At 36.7% G+C, this 15,783-nt stretch overlaps 2 protein-coding genes across 2 annotated transcripts in view; one reads left to right on the top strand and one right to left on the bottom strand.

The window, feature by feature from the left end:
- COL9A1 (collagen type IX alpha 1 chain) overlaps positions 1 to 2,486 on the top strand; it is an 82,826-nt gene extending 80,340 nt beyond the window's left edge. Inside the window, exons 35-36 of the mRNA XM_025171103.1 lie at positions 350 to 427; positions 2,218 to 2,486. Of these exons, the coding sequence (XP_025026871.1) occupies positions 350 to 427; positions 2,218 to 2,402 (263 nt within the window). The 3' untranslated portion in view covers positions 2,403 to 2,486. The remainder of the gene's footprint in view (positions 1 to 349; positions 428 to 2,217) is intronic.
- Positions 2,487 to 5,135: 2,649 nt separating this feature from the next.
- The window catches only part of COL19A1 (collagen type XIX alpha 1 chain), a 219,644-nt gene continuing 208,996 nt past the window's right edge, over positions 5,136 to 15,783 (bottom strand). Inside the window, exons 46-47 of the mRNA XM_088137595.1 lie at positions 12,070 to 12,147; positions 5,136 to 11,875 (exon numbers count right to left, since the gene is read on the bottom strand). Of these exons, the coding sequence (XP_087993721.1) occupies positions 11,739 to 11,875; positions 12,070 to 12,147 (215 nt within the window). The 3' untranslated portion in view covers positions 5,136 to 11,738. The remainder of the gene's footprint in view (positions 11,876 to 12,069; positions 12,148 to 15,783) is intronic.

Here is a 15,783-nt window from a genome sequence, read left to right as displayed (position 1 = left end):
CATCCACCGTAAACATTTAAAAGCATCTAGAGAAGCCCACATTTCTCCAGGCAGAGGTGCCTTAATCTCTAGCCAGCTACCTCTGTAATCAAAGCCACACCAGAACAAAGGAGACTCTTTCCCAGCAGTGACACCTTCTTCGCAGACATTTTCTAGCCAGACAAAAGTCTTCATATTCTTTTTAATGTGTTTTAGTTTTAGTAGCTTCAAGGACGCGTTACACTTGATTGTACCTCAAATGGAAATGTTAAACAAGATGACAGTTGACATGTAAACATTTTAAAGAAGTAAGGGAGTAGTAAATATATGAAAAATAAAAGAAATGTTTGTTTTCTTATTTTTATCTTAGGTGAAACAGGTGAAAAGGGGGAGAGAGGATTCCCAGGTCAAGGGCCCAAGGGCTTACCAGGAACAGTAGGGCTCCCTGGTGAGTATAGAAGGTGGTCTCTAAGAAATGATTAAACTATTTCATGTTAGAAAATCCATTTAACACAGTGCTAGAAATAAAGGTATCTGCTATGAAGAATGAGAGCTTTGTCATTCCCATTCCCCACCCATTCCCCACCCACTCCCACACACACACACACACACACACACACACACACCATTTCCCTCTCTATCCCAATTTCTCTGACCCTTTTCTGTTGCAGTTCTGTGGCCTCTATCTCAAAAGGTGACGTGACTTGGTTGATATGTAATACCAAGCCATACAGGGTTTGCTCTGGATTAGCATGAGTTAACCACACATTTATGATTTAGGGAATCTGTGCAAAGTAAGCCATTATGTTCAACAAACCTTGGTTGAAAAATCTAGGCTTAAATATGTGTGAACTCTGCCAATGTGTATGTCTTTTTAAAATGGCCAATTAGACCCCAGTTTATGGCTCTTGAAACACAAATATTAACCATTCTTTTGTCATGCTGCTTTTTACATCTTCGTCATGGTGGGGAAAACTGAAGATTTACACATTAATAAAAATCAGCTTGAAAGCCAAGAAGCCATAGAAGAAAAGTATTAAAATCAATTTCAATTGATGTAATAGTGTCATAACTGCATAGTATGCAACATTGCATGAGACAAGGCCCAAGCATATATTGAATAAATACCACATACGTTTCCACTTAAAAGGAATTGTGTGAGGATTTGCAAATCCTTTAAATTGATTTTAGTGGCACAACACTTTAAAATTCAGCTTTTGGGTATTAGGGATATAGGAGGAGTGGGAGGCACTGCAGAAGTCTTCATTAGTTATAAATGAAGCAAAAGTGCCCTCTAGTGTTCAGTATAGGACAAATAAGTTGGCATAGTAAAAATAATCTTGTGGTAACTTCTGAAAGACTGTACTACATATACTTCAGTAAGTAACCCCTTTATGTTTCTCTGCTTCATGTAAAATGTATCCTGTTGCTTTAATTTCCCAGCAGATGATCTCCCCCTTCTTTCCCTAGATTACATTATGTTGTCTATGTCACTTTTCGACTTTTTGTCTACCTTTGTCAGACTGATGATTCCAGGCTCCATGGATCAGTTGGGTCTGACTTGGTGTAAAGCACTGATTGTCTTCATGGAAGGAAAGACCTGAATGTTATACTGACTCTGTTTACATATTATGGTGAACTATTCTTTACTGTGGTTGATTGAATAAACTATAATTGGCTCTGTTCACTGAGCACACTAAGCCATAGACCATGGCTTGCAAACTAGGATGGCTGGGTCTGCATATTATCTAGTGTGATAAATCCATCCAGTGAAACTGTTTTTTCATTGGGAAGACCTGTTTCCTATTGGCTTAGCACAGGAGAGAAAATGAGAACCCAACCTCCCCTTTCATATGGAAGGTGACTATCTACAGCACTGTTTTTCAAACTCGGCAACTTGAAGGTGCATGGACTTCAACTCTCAGAATTCCCCACAGGCATGCTGGCTGAAGAATTCTGGGAATTGAAGCCCACACATCTTCAAGTTGCCAAGTTTGAAAAACACTGGTCTACAGCAACAATTGTCCTCTGTTAAGACTTTAGAAATTCACTTTTCCAGAGGTGCCAGTTGTGCAGAGAGCTTCCACTAATGCTTTGCGCCTTCTACATGGGGATAGTGGTTAGCAGGACAGATCAAGGCTGATGGAAGCATCCTTGCAACTAAGACTTTTAAAGCTACCACAACATGATATTAGGTGCTTTTTCTGAACTCTCATGGCCCAGTTTTTGTCTTCGCAGGAGAACCTGGCAAGCCCAGCTATGGCACTGATGGGCGAGATGGCGAGAGAGGCCCCCCTGGAGCAGCTGGTTCCCCTGGTGTTCCGGGTCCCCCTGGCCCTCCAGGTCCTCCTGGTTATTGTGAACCGTCAGCCTGTACTGTGGAAGCTGGATTACAAGGAGGGCTGAATGTGAAAGGGCCATGAAAAACTCAGCTTTCAATTAAATGACACGAAGTTTTGGAAACCATCTTTGCTCCGCAGAGATATCTGACAACCAAGAGAAACCAGTCTAGGAAAATCAGACTGTCAAAATACAGCAATCCTATCAAAGCCTTGACAGATCAGAATGTCTGGTTGTCCCCTCCAACTATTTCTTAAGCAGTGCAAGACAGCCAAACATTTCAAAATGGTGTTTACAAAGTGATGCCAGATTTCTTTTTCCTTTTTTGAATTGTGGTGAAAGGCAGCTGTTGATGTTTTTTCAGCTGTTAATTCTTTGGAGTTCCTGAAGTACCGCATTGCAGAATGGGAGACCATAACAAACTTCTGTAGTACAGTCCAGTGCATTTGAACAATAAATTATGAATGTATTCTTTGCTTCCCTCCCCCAAGGGCCCATTTTGGTGTTGTAAATTAGCCAATTGAACTTACTCTGCATGTTGCTGAGATTTAGATGTAGTCACCCTGTTTTTAAAAGTGTTAATTTCTGAGAAGCGTGTGTATACTTCAGCACCAGGTTTACCAGGAATATGTCAGGTGAAATAACCTTCGTTTCCTGCTCTAATTTGTTTGTTCTTTATTTGACACCATCATCAGCTCCACCATATGTTCATCTGTCTGAATACCTAGAAGTCAGAAAGCCACTGCTAAAGGATTTTAAATCTTTAAGAACAGTTAAAATTTATAGCTGAGTTTATTTATTTTAAAATACCTTATCTCTGGTTGTATAAAAATGAAATAAATAACATTGCTTAATCCCTTGCATTTCTTTTCATAAAAGGCAAATAAAAATATAACAAAGAGCATTGTTAGATTCCCTTTTTTGGAAAAAAAAACCCCATGTTGTTTCTAATAATAATTGGAAGTAGCTTTATTACTCTGTTACAGCAAAAACCAAACCAAATCAAATATTGGATTGCACTGGAAAGACTACCAAAAGTATTAATATATAACATCCTCCAAAATGTTTAATGTAGTTTGATTATAGCTTTTTTTCATGAAAATCCATTATGAATTTATTAACCCCTGTTTTATGAATCACATGATCTGTCATTTGTAAGTCAAAAATAAAAGTGCCCTTTTAAAATAATCAATTCTACTTTTCCATGTTTCTTTTTGTTTAGTTTCTGTGTGTTTGAAATTAACTGTAGTTATTTTCACCTGTGCTTTCCTGGTTACTTATTCCAATAGATCCCTTAAGTTAGTATTAAAGTTCAGATCGCTCTGGCTGTTCAAGCTAATTTATTTGCTAAGTTATTGTAAATTCCTTTTTTTTGTACAGAGAGCATAGAAAATATACAAATGATCATAGTACTATCACAGTAATTGGGCTATTTCTTACAAACTCAGATGGTGGTTGATGACAGATAGAAAAATGACCAAGAGGGCTCTGATTTTGCCTGGCAAGGCAGCAGTTATGGGGAAAATGGTATGGATATATGTGCGCTTGTGTGTAGCCTTTACATTAATAACATACAGTATATAAAATGTAGAAGTACATGTTTCATGCTGGAGAGGGAAGAGTTGGCTCTATTGTCATAAAACTGAATCACCCCTCTGGCTTCAGTAATGCTGTAAGAAGTCCCCTTTAGTATCTAAACAGGACAAAGTTACAGCACACACAGCTATGACAGAGTGACACTTGGAAGAAAGTTATCTGTATGGTTTACTCCACGTTTTCTCCTTATTTCTTAATTGTATCTATAGAATTCTTCATGAATGTATACTGGAAAGCTCAGCAAGAAAAAATAAAAAAGATACCCCAATGATTTCAGAAACAATGAGAGTTTTCACTTGGTCAGTGGAAACAGGCTTGCTCAAAGAAGGGCAGGAAAACAAAATACAAACAGGATTGAACTGGACTTCTGTAAATAAGGCTACTTCTTAAATTAGCGATGTTGCCGACATTATTTTGGTTATAGCTTTCTATAATAACCTTCGATAAATAATATTTATTCTAAATTCTTGGGTTTTCTTGTGAGCTTATCTAAGTAACACTTGAGCAAATAAAGTCTGGCACAAACAGACTTAACAGTTAATGGAGAGTGCAACTGCTTTAAAATATGTTGGAGTACTTTCATGGTCTATGACTCATCTTATCTCATGTGTGTGGTTTAAAGAAACAGGCATTCATTAAGTTTGGCCCTAGTCTTAAGCAGAATGGGGCACCAACAGTACAGGCTGGAGGGGCAGAGCTCTGTGTCTCAGCCCCTATTATGTCTCCTAAGCAGCCTACCACTGAAAATCTTATAGTAGGTATGTATGCGTATATGTATGTACTGTATGTATGTGAGTGTGTATACACATATACATACATACATACATATATACATATATAATGTCTTTGACCTCCAGCAGCAAAACATCTCAGACCAGCCTGGAGATAGTTTGTAGACAAGATGGCTTCATGAAAACTACCTTTGCCTTTCTTGACCATTTTAAAATATCAATTTCCTATGTATAAAAGTCCATAAATTGTAAACTGATGTTGTCATTTTATACTCACTTACCTAGGAGTAAGCCTGTGGAATTCAGTGGATGCTTCTTCTGAGTGAACATGTTTAAGATTGCACTATAAATTTGTTAGTAATTTTCATGGAGCAAAGTACGTTGATTACACTGCTATATTCACAATTGCTCATAAATGCTCTAGAATCTATTAAATGGTTTGCATAGGATCAGGACAGCAAATAAGAAACACAACCTTAAAGCTGTGATTCCATCAGTTAATTTTTATTTTAAATATAGCAGTAACATAAATAAACAATAGAAGAAACTGATAAGAGAATGAAATAGAATGGAAATTGTTGGATGAAATCTAACAATATAAACCAGGAGGAGAATGCAAATTCCATCAAAACTATTGAAATAAAATTTTATAAAATTCTGAAACAACTACAAATTAAATGTGGCTTATTTTTTTAAAAAAATAACCGCATGTTTATAAATGCACACAAAAAACCCCAAAACATACCTGTCAGGTTCAATTCAATGCCATTCAAAATTCATTTAAGACCAAAGCAGATAAGATAGCATATGCAAACAAGTGAACTTTCCACTTGTGGATTTGAAGAAAACAGAGACAGAGATGTGAAGACAAGTAATAAGGCAATATTATTCAGTAATGAAAAGGTAACAATAAAATATGCTACAATCAATTGTTGTGAGCACATGAGATAACTAAATATTTACAAAGAAAAGTTCAGTAAATAATTTAAAAGCATTTGTATTTTATAAAAGAAAACAGCAACAATGAACCTAGATCATAATCTAACAGTAAAGTAAGCATGCTTAAACCAATGAAGATCAGTGGACTAAGCACCTTTAATTGTTAGACTATGACATTCATTTTGGTTCTTGCAAAGTTTGTACATCCATTTGGTCTATTCATATTTACTATCTTTCCTTGCAATTTAAAATTCACTCAAATACTTTTGCAGCTGAAAACTTACAAACATCATCATAATGACCTGATATTTTCTTAATGGTTATCAGAGGTATGGAAAACTTGTGATGCATATTTATATCAAACACATTTGCATGTGGTAATAAAGTATACGCTAAAATTAAAGACAAGGAAAGCAAACAGGCTTATATTAGCCCTAAAACCAAATACATTTTTATATAAAAATATTGATATTAAAATTTAATGTCTGAGATAAATAGTGTAAAGCTTGCACATCATTAACAAGGCATTTTTTATTTATGTAAAAATTGAAATACACTTACTGCTCCCATAAAGAAATATGGAACAAGGTGAGGATCCACAGAAACCCAATGAGAATTCCATCTCATTTGCACAAAGCTGCAGGTGTGGAAGGGGCAAGATAGTGCTCAAGGTTTTGTTACCCTATTATGTGCAAGCTACGTTACAGGTAGTCTTCGATTTAAGGCCACAATTGGAACTGGAAGTCTGTTGCTAAGCGATGTGGTCATTAAGTGAGTCGCACCCAATTTTACAACCTTTTTTGTTGCAGTCATTAAGCAAATCCAACTTCCCCCACTGACTTTGCTTGTTGGAAGCTGGATGGGAAGGTCACAAATGGCAAACACATGACCCCAGGATGCTGTAATCATTATAATTACATGCTGGTTTCTAGGCACCTGAATTTTGATCAGGTGATCATGGGGACGCTGCAATGGTCATAAGTGCAAGGACCAGTCGTAAGTCACTTTTTTCAGTGCTGTTGTAACTTTGAACGCTCATTAAACGAATGGTCATAAATCGAGGACTACCTGTAAATTGTGACTATATCCATTATCCATCCAAAGGTAAGCATTATCAAATCCCTTTGATTCAAAGGGGAGATATAAGCATCTGCTTAAGTTATCTCCTGCTGAAAACAATGAGACTTAAAGAAAAAACAAATATAACCTTGCCTGAATTGTTCCCTTATTTATATATTAATTTTAAGACAAAAAAAGATAAAGATATTATTTTGTAAAGACAAAAAAGGAAACTTGGTACAAGGTTATTTATTATATAGTGCACAGTTTCCTATCTTACATGCATTTACAGAATTCAAACTCTATTAAATCATATGCATAAGGTAAAAAGAAAAAGTGCTTCACACCACCAAATTGAGTTTTGCAAGATTTCACATTAATTAACCTACTCAGAGTTTATGATTTTGCTTAGACAAATCTAAATAATTCTACAATTTGCTTAAGGTAATTCTGAAGAAATAGTAATGGTTTTGTGACAATAAAATGTTTAAATAATCAAAATCAAGGAATATAAGAGCCACATCTTCTTTATTCTACAGATTCCACAGCCAACCCAGAATGTTTTACAGTGGGTTACCTCAGATTTGCTACTGTAAAGACAAGACCCTGAGCAAAAGTGCACAGCCTCTGTGGTCTGAAGCCACACCAAGGGCTGGGCCAGAGCTTGAGAAGCTGTGCAACTGCCAGGAAGCTGATGAGCATGCATACACAACCTTGCCTCACATGAACATATCACAAACACATTAGAAACCTAGACATCCCACCCAACAGTGTCAACTCCTTTGCTCAAAGGAAACATGGAACCAACAGACTTATCCTTTCTACCAGTGAAGGAGAATGGTTGCATTCCTGCTGCCGTTAGCAGCAGAATTACAGTGATTCTCAGCCGTGATGCTGGGAGGAAAGGTGAATCCCCTTAGTTAACTGATGGGCAGAGTACATCCTGGGATCATGGGGGGAGGAGATCCACAGCTTCTAGAGGTCACATGCAACCTGCAACCAATCTAGAGATAAGAATACATAATTGTGTGAAACTGTGCAGGACTCTGCAGTAAACGTGACTTCAGAAACATAGTTCAAGGGCAGGCAGGGACAGGGAAGTAGAAATGAGAGACTCATTTTGTGAAATTAAGATTATGGGATTTCAAGACCTAACTTCTCCACGTAATCCATTTTCACCATTGACTAGGGTCCATTTAGTACCTTTTCTGGATTGCAACTATGATTCCAATAAACCAAGACTGATTCTGGTGTCTGTTGACCTTTCTTCATTGCCTTACAGGAGACAGATTTTGATATGCATATCAATGTGTATTAGATTTTAGTAACAGGCTAAGAGACAGAAAATATGTTTGGGGGACAGAGCAGAAAGCAGCTTTTGGGTATCCTGAGAGACATCAGAGCGAGGTACCATGGGGTAAACCGAGATGCCTTTAATAAAGCCTGCCTTCATTTCTCCAGATCCAAGGACATACCGTATACCAATGTAACAGTAATCCTTTCTCTCTGGAAATGTATCAAGAGAGACAGAGAGACAGACATCCAGAGACAGACTCCTAATTCTGTGTACAGCTTTGCCAGAGTCCAATCTTAAGTTGAACACCAAGATCTCTCTCCACCACAAAACCAAACCAAGTAAAAATGAACACCTTCCCACTCCCATGCTTACAAGGAGTAATTTACTAGGCTGCGGTGCGTATGGATTTCATCTGCAGAAACAGACAGGTTGTGGATGCTTTGAGGTAAGACTTTTATCATTCAGTCACCCAGCCTTATTCACAGAACTGAGACCCAGAGACAACAGCATTTTATCCACTAGTTTCTCAGTGGTCCTCGCATCCTGTTTTTAAGGCGCATAATGCAAAAATACCCATTTTTCTGCACACAGGTTTGATTTGCAGTACTACTTACATTCTATCTGAAAACATCCTCTGAATTTCAGTTCATGGCTTCAGTATCACTTAATAGTTTCAGAAATGATTGACTATATTAGTAGAGAAAAAAATATTTTACTTAAATTGAAAAGTTATTACAGCTGCCTGCTGTGTGGCACATACAGAATAAAGATATCCCGCGGTCTCAGTTAAAATAGGCTGCCCAGACTAATTCCTGATTTATTTTAATAAAATATAAGAATAAACTTCACTACTTAAAAACTATGTGAAGGCACTAGAAAAACAAAATAGGTTATCTGGTTTTGAAGAGCAGAACTAAAATTTCACACACACACACACACACACATGGATAAGAACAGAAATCTTGCATACTTCAATTCATGAAAGATTTTAAGTAACTTTTGAGTTTGGCCTTTTTCTTGCACAAAGCTACACAACATCTTCAATAGTTGACGTTGGAAAGACATACTGCCAAAAATTTTCAGGAAGAAAGTCAAGAGAAATAACTTACATTTATCCCAATCACCTATTAAAACTTTGAACAAATGTTTTTTCCCCAATAGATATAGTTATCAGACACAGGCAACAAAAATGAAAGCAATGTGAATTGAACATATTTTCCCCAAAATACATAAATGTTTTATTTTTCTGATAAATTCAAGTACTATACTTTTACCTCTAAGAATGCCAAATAATTTATCAGTTATATTTCACTTAGTGAAAAGTCAAAATATACACAAAGCGCCATATTATATATAATCTCAGTTACTCTATATATTTCCAAAGTGTGACATTTTTACAGAAGCTTGTTAAAATATAGCAGTTATAATTATTCTCATAGCAAAGTCTAAATAAAATAAATTCTAAAATTAAAAAAAATTGAAAAAGTCTGAATTAAATTTGGAATTGCTAGAAAAGTTTAAATAAAGCAAGATTAACAACTTAAAGCAAAACAAAATCCCGCCAGACACTATAACTATCCAGCAGTCCATTTTGTAATACTGAAACATAGATGTCCTTTTACTCCATCAAAACAGGACAATGATCCAACTTCAGAACAACTTCAGAGCAAATTCCATCACTATCCATTCTACTGTGGGCTGCAGCTGCCAAAACATTTGTCAAATATGGCCCTCAGCTACCATATCACTGTTTTCTCTAGATATAGAAGATATCCCACCAACAAGGAACTACATTTCAACTAATCTGTACTATTCCCACCTAGGCATCTTCCTTTTTTAAAAAATAGCTTTGATGTAGATACATCTATTCTAGGAAGAGCTAAAGTCCAGATAACTTTTTAATATAGAAATCAATCCAGGAGACAGTCACTCTTTTCATTAGTCCTAGATGTCAACACTTTTCATTAACTAATGTTATATCTCTACCGAACAGTTTACTTTCACTTCACCTTATACAATCTTTTTATCCTCAAGATAAATGAAATTGGAATCTGCCTTAATCGCTGAATGTTTCAGAGAAAGGTTGAGTGTACAGCCAGCTAGCCTATCTTATGTCAGTGTATATGAGCTGAGTGGGATTCCTAATGTTTGACTGTTCTTTGATTCTGAACATCTGATTTTACCTCCCCCTGACAAAAAAAAGAGGAACTAAGAAAATGTTGTGACCAAGATGTAAGATGATACATACTTCTTTCCAAACTACAGTTACTTGCAGAATTTCTCCATCTTGTCTGTCAGAATTTTACCTGAGCTAAAGTCCTCATTACATTATAATAAGCCTTGGAAATTCATTAGATTTGTACAATCTTCTATAATCTCTTGTTCTCCAGGTGTATAGTACTGGATGATACCCTAATGTCTATAATAAGCAGGGTATTTGCCATGCTGGCCGGAGGCAATGGGACTTGTAGATGAAGGACTTGTAGAGAATAAGAAAGATGAGCTTGGCAGAAATATGCAAGAACTGTTACCTAGGCAAAGGGGGCTGAAACATTTTTTAAGTTCTAGGAAACAAGATAATATTTGGAAGCAGGTCAAGCAGACACCTCCCTGATTTCCTAGAGAATAAGGCAGGGGGAGAGGGAAGATACAGCACAACCAGACCTGAAGATTCTGTTATTATAGCTTCATAATATAATATACAACTTCAACAAAGGCTACTTCTAGTCTTCTTGTTACATTGATTTCCTGGTCTAGCCTACCTAGTGGGGCTGACAGGACTAGAGGTTGGATATGATTGGACTTGCACAGTATAATAATTATCAACCTAAATATAAGACACCCTAGTATAGCTGAAGTACAAATGTGCATTTTAACTAGGACAAGTTAACTAGGACAAGTTATCATCAGCAATCCCCCTGAGAACTAAACTAGCCTCTAATAATTAGGCTCTTTTTCACTTGTGCAGTGAAAACCCTACAAACAGTTCCTTATAGGAAGGAAAACATGCTTACAACTAGCTTCTGATTGGTCTATAATGTGAGTAGGCTGCAGTTTACTCATGTGCTCTGTTTTCATTAACATTTGTCCCCTGAGTAACAACTAATGGGAGAGAGGCTCACAAGGTAAGACAGCCAGATCTTGGCTGCAAAATCTAGAGAATCACTAGACTTAGAGTTTGCTACTGTCTTGTAGTTGTCCCAATTTTGCAGCCTAGATATGGTAGCCTTACTCAAAAGGTCTTTTAGGTCATTCAGAAATGTAGACGTAATTCAAAAAAACCCTGCAGATCTTACCATATTACATTATGGTGACAGGAGCAAGGAAAATATTGGTTACTACTTAGATTTCTAACCAAACATTCAGAAAAACTTCAAACTCTGGCCACTATATTATAAACCAAATTTGTCATTTAAGACATGGAACTCCAAGAAGACATCCAGCAAAAGAAAACTAAATATGACTTCTGTGTTAAAGGTAAAAGTAGGAAAATCACATTTTTTTAAAAAAAATCATGAACTGAAAAACCATTAAGAGGTCAACAGGCCATCATGATGCATATTTTGCTAAAGAAAAATAGACTAAAATTATAAATATATGGAATGAACTCAAGAAAACAACATCTCTAAATTGGCTTAACTCTGGACAAGAATTGTTCCATTGAGTTGCTTTGTAGAATATATGTAGACAGAAATGCACCAATATTTTAAAGCTTAAATTTCATAATTTGGTAGGAGGATGGGGGAAGAAGTGAAGAAAAGATAACCCAGGAATTAAAATATATCCAGAATAGATGTTCATTTCCCAGTTGTTCGGGGATGAGTTTGAGAGACTTGATGATAGCAATCTGCTGGATTGCATCTTCCTGTAGGGCCAGGTGGTCCCTGGGCACCTGGTTCTCCTGGAGCTCCGGGTGGGCCTTGCATACCAGTAACTAAGCAAACAAATAAACAAACAAACAAACAAGAAACTGCAATTAGCCTTGTTAATTTCAGTCAGAGATCCAGCACTGGGTCTTGACTTTTATTTCAGAAATAATGCATTACAGGGCAACTCAATCCAGGTTAGTAACTGCTTTTTTTTTTTTTTAAATGTTGTGTTGTCAAGAATAGTAGCAGCTGTTTTTACCTGAAGGACCAGGTGGGCCAGGATCACCTGGCAGGCCAATTCCAGGCTCACCTCTTTCACCTTTTTGTCCTCTGTAGCCTAGAGAAGATAAATACAAATGGAATAAGAGTGCCCTGAAATGACATTGTGAAGTTTTGTTAGACTCTTTCCTCAGTAATAATGGCAAAGAGCATTTTAACTTGTTTGTTTTCTGATGCCAGAAATTTAAGCAATACTGTACGTACTTTTCTTCCTGTACACAGAAAATTCCTAGTGGAGAGGAACAGCTATTGACCCAAAGGGTGCTGGCTAGGTACATCTACATCAATTTACTGGCATGAATTCTGCCTAATTTGGATTAAAGGGGATTTGAAGACAGCAAAGTGCAGTGAAAAGGCAGACAATGGATTCTCCTTGTTGATACTTGAAAATAAGTTTAATGGGGAATTGGCAGAGAACTGAATAACTTTGTAGGAAGTTTAGCATATCATTAAAAAAAAGCTGAGCACACAGTATATTATGAGGTGGCTTGCAACCTGAGATTTCAGCAGCATTGAACTGCTAAAACAAGTAAGGGTAGGGCATCAATTTTGTTTAAACACAGGAGGTCTAGGTTTAAGTATCTCTGCATAAGGTATGCATAATTACAGAGTGATTTAGCTATTACATTCTTTATATGGGAGGGTTGCTGAAAAGTTCAAGGTTATTCCACATGGGCTTTATAATATGTAGCCTCACTGGCCAAGTTGATCTTCAGTGTTGACTTGGTTCACATAATTCACTAAGGTATGGCTTGTTTCACAATAAACCATAACTGGTTGTTTTCACAGAACACACAACTGTAAGTTTGTGATTTACTAATTTTGGGTTCATAAAACACGCTAAGCCAAAACCAAACAAATCACATGATGGTTTAGCACACTATATGAACCTAACCACTGCATGGGGATTTGAATTTAAGTTTGCACTAGTATAAAGACCATCTACATCAGCTTTCCCTGATCTGGCACCTTCCTGATGTATTAGGATGGCCATACTGGGTAGAAATTCTGGGAGTGACAGTCCCAGCACATCTGGACTGTGCTAAATTGGAGAAGGCTGCTCTATATGATCAATGGACCTATATGGAAAATAGTGATACATGAGGAAATTATTAAAACAAAAACAAAACAACAGAGGGGACTGGCTTCTCCTCTGAGATCAACACAGCATTTTTTTTCCCCTTGGAAACATCAGAGCCCCATTTTGATAAACATGAAGGAAGTTTACAATGATCTTGTAGGTCTGGGTAGTTCTGTGGCCCTCAAAAATACTTGTGTTTCTGGAGAAGGCAAAAAGAACAGCCCCTATGGTTGTTCCCTAAGATTGGGCTCCAGTATTGCAGTTAATTATATGAGTAGATTTCACCTTATGCAGTTGTTGTATAAGCCCTTCTGAAAAAAAAAGGTTGTGCTTCCCCCCCCCCCCAAAATCCCTTTTAGATGTCTTCAGTGAAATTAAGGGAAAGCTTATAGATCTTCTCTGTATTCAACCAAGATATGAAGCTCTAATCAGATATTTGCAAGAGCTGTAATTTCCTTGGGATACAATGGCTCTTTGGGATTGATTAATAGCAGTTTTGTGATAAAGCAAGATTTTAAAACAACTTAAATTCCATCTTCTACTGCCAGAAAATGAGAAGGATAATCAATGGTTCTGAACATCTGTGAAGCATTAAAGGTATCCTTTTGATGGGCAAAAGGTCTTGTAATCATTATTAAAGGACCAAGATAGATGCAACAGATAGCTGAGAGAAACCAATTCTGAACTGCTCATTTCCAAATGCTGTGTCAGTTCACATTGTTGGGTCACACTGATTTCAGGTAAGTTGCCACAATACTAATGAGGAAATAGATGGTAAGAAATGATAAAATGGGTCCAGAAATGCATATTTGAACTAAAGTAAGTCTTAGATCTGAAAATGCTTAAATTTTTGCTTCTGGTTTCTCATTCTGCTTCTCCGCATACTGGAAAAGAGGTTCAAATTGAATGTTACTTTGAAAACAAAGCATGTATATATTTGCTTTCTTCCTTGATGAAAAGTAAGTGTAAGGGACACCAAAGGACCTAATTTAGGAGTGATTTAACCCTTTGTCCTCTACTGTTATTCATATCTGGGAAAGTCTGATCAAGGAGCATGACTGCAATCTGAAGAGCAGACAAAGATGTATGTCTTCTTCCAACATACCTCTGTGCTTACTTCTGAATAAGGAAAACAAATGCCTTTAGCAAGGCATTCAGAAATCACATAGTTTGACTCTAAGTGGGAAGCAGCATCCATACAGGTAGAATAGCATGCTGTATACTGACCAATAGAAGCCAGTTGACAAATCTACAGTCCCGCAGAACAGCCAAGGTTTGCTTTATCAGTTTATTGTGTAAATGACAAATGCTTGAACTCATACATCATGCAAAGACATAAATCATGATTTACAAATGACATATAGGTTCCCTTGTATGCGAAACCAAAACTAAAGAAGCCACCTTATGGCTTAGGGGTGATAGGTGAACCCAGCCTGTGGCTATCAGCAAGAAAACAAAGAATTTCATCAAAAGGGAAGAAGCCCACAGCTGAGCTTTCTCTGACCAAAGTGAACACTTGAGACGCACGCATGCCAGTGCTAGCATGAAATTAATTTTCTAGGGATGTCAGATGGAGGAAATTAGAAGAACACAATTATGGTTAAATGTGATTTCAATTAATGTTACCTCAACAAAACAAACATGACAGGAAGCATGCACAGTGCTAAGAAAATGACATATATTAAGAAACAAACTGACAGTGAAAAGGGGTATAAGATCTTCATAAATTAAAAAGCAATAAAGACCATTATCTTCATATATTATCTGGGAAACTATGTTCCGTTGAGTAGAATATTCAATAATTCTAATGTCCTTCTATTACCGTGATTATTTTTATAAACATGTTAGTCAGAAAAGTATGCAATTTATTTTAATTGCTACTCTTTCTAACAAGGGCATCTATTATGCTTCCTTTTTGTTATGCTGCCTTGCTTTATTTTACAGTAAAAACCATTGCTCAAAACCAACCCCACTGAGCTATAGAGGAGCATCCTCAGGAAGGGTAAAAAAAAAAAAAAGTCTAGATGAAGCCTGTGGCCATGTGACTGAAACTCTGCTCCCCTTTTCAAAAAGGGGTGAGGTTTTCGTTGTGCAGCCACGTTGGCCACCTTGATTTTTAGCCCTTCATCTGCCCATGGATGCCCCTGGTGCTATGCATTACAGAAGGCTTATCTCCTTAGGTATCTATCACTTGAATGTCTATACGTGTCATGGATAAGAAAATAAAACAATATTTCTTATTTGGAACCATCGGTACACAAGGAAGGAGTAATGTACCCTGGAACATCTGCTGACATGAGTATAAGAGTCAACTCAATTTTTGTGGCTATGTACTCTAAAAAACAATGATCAGCTACATCCAAATTACATAAAATATTTTTACGTTGTTGAGCAACAAAACATTTATGAAACAATTCACCAACAATTTCTAAATTTTGGCTTTATTTTACAGAATCAAAACAGTAAGAAAAGCACTTAAATATGGTAAGAGAACCCCATTCAAGAACAATCCAAAACAAGTATGTGTCATTAACACAGCAGTTTTAAATGAGGTATATTTTAGTCATTATTAAACTTCCAAAGTTTAACTTCACAGTCTACCTGAGCGACATT

Source organism: Python bivittatus, unplaced genomic scaffold (genome assembly GCF_059951505.1).
Source record: "Python bivittatus isolate LINGU-HERP-01145 unplaced genomic scaffold, Pbiv_v1 ctg000020_np1212, whole genome shotgun sequence".
Lineage (NCBI taxonomy): Eukaryota > Metazoa > Chordata > Lepidosauria > Squamata > Pythonidae > Python > Python bivittatus.
Note: the sequence above shows the minus strand (reverse complement) of the source record. Positions and strands in the feature narration are given on the sequence as shown.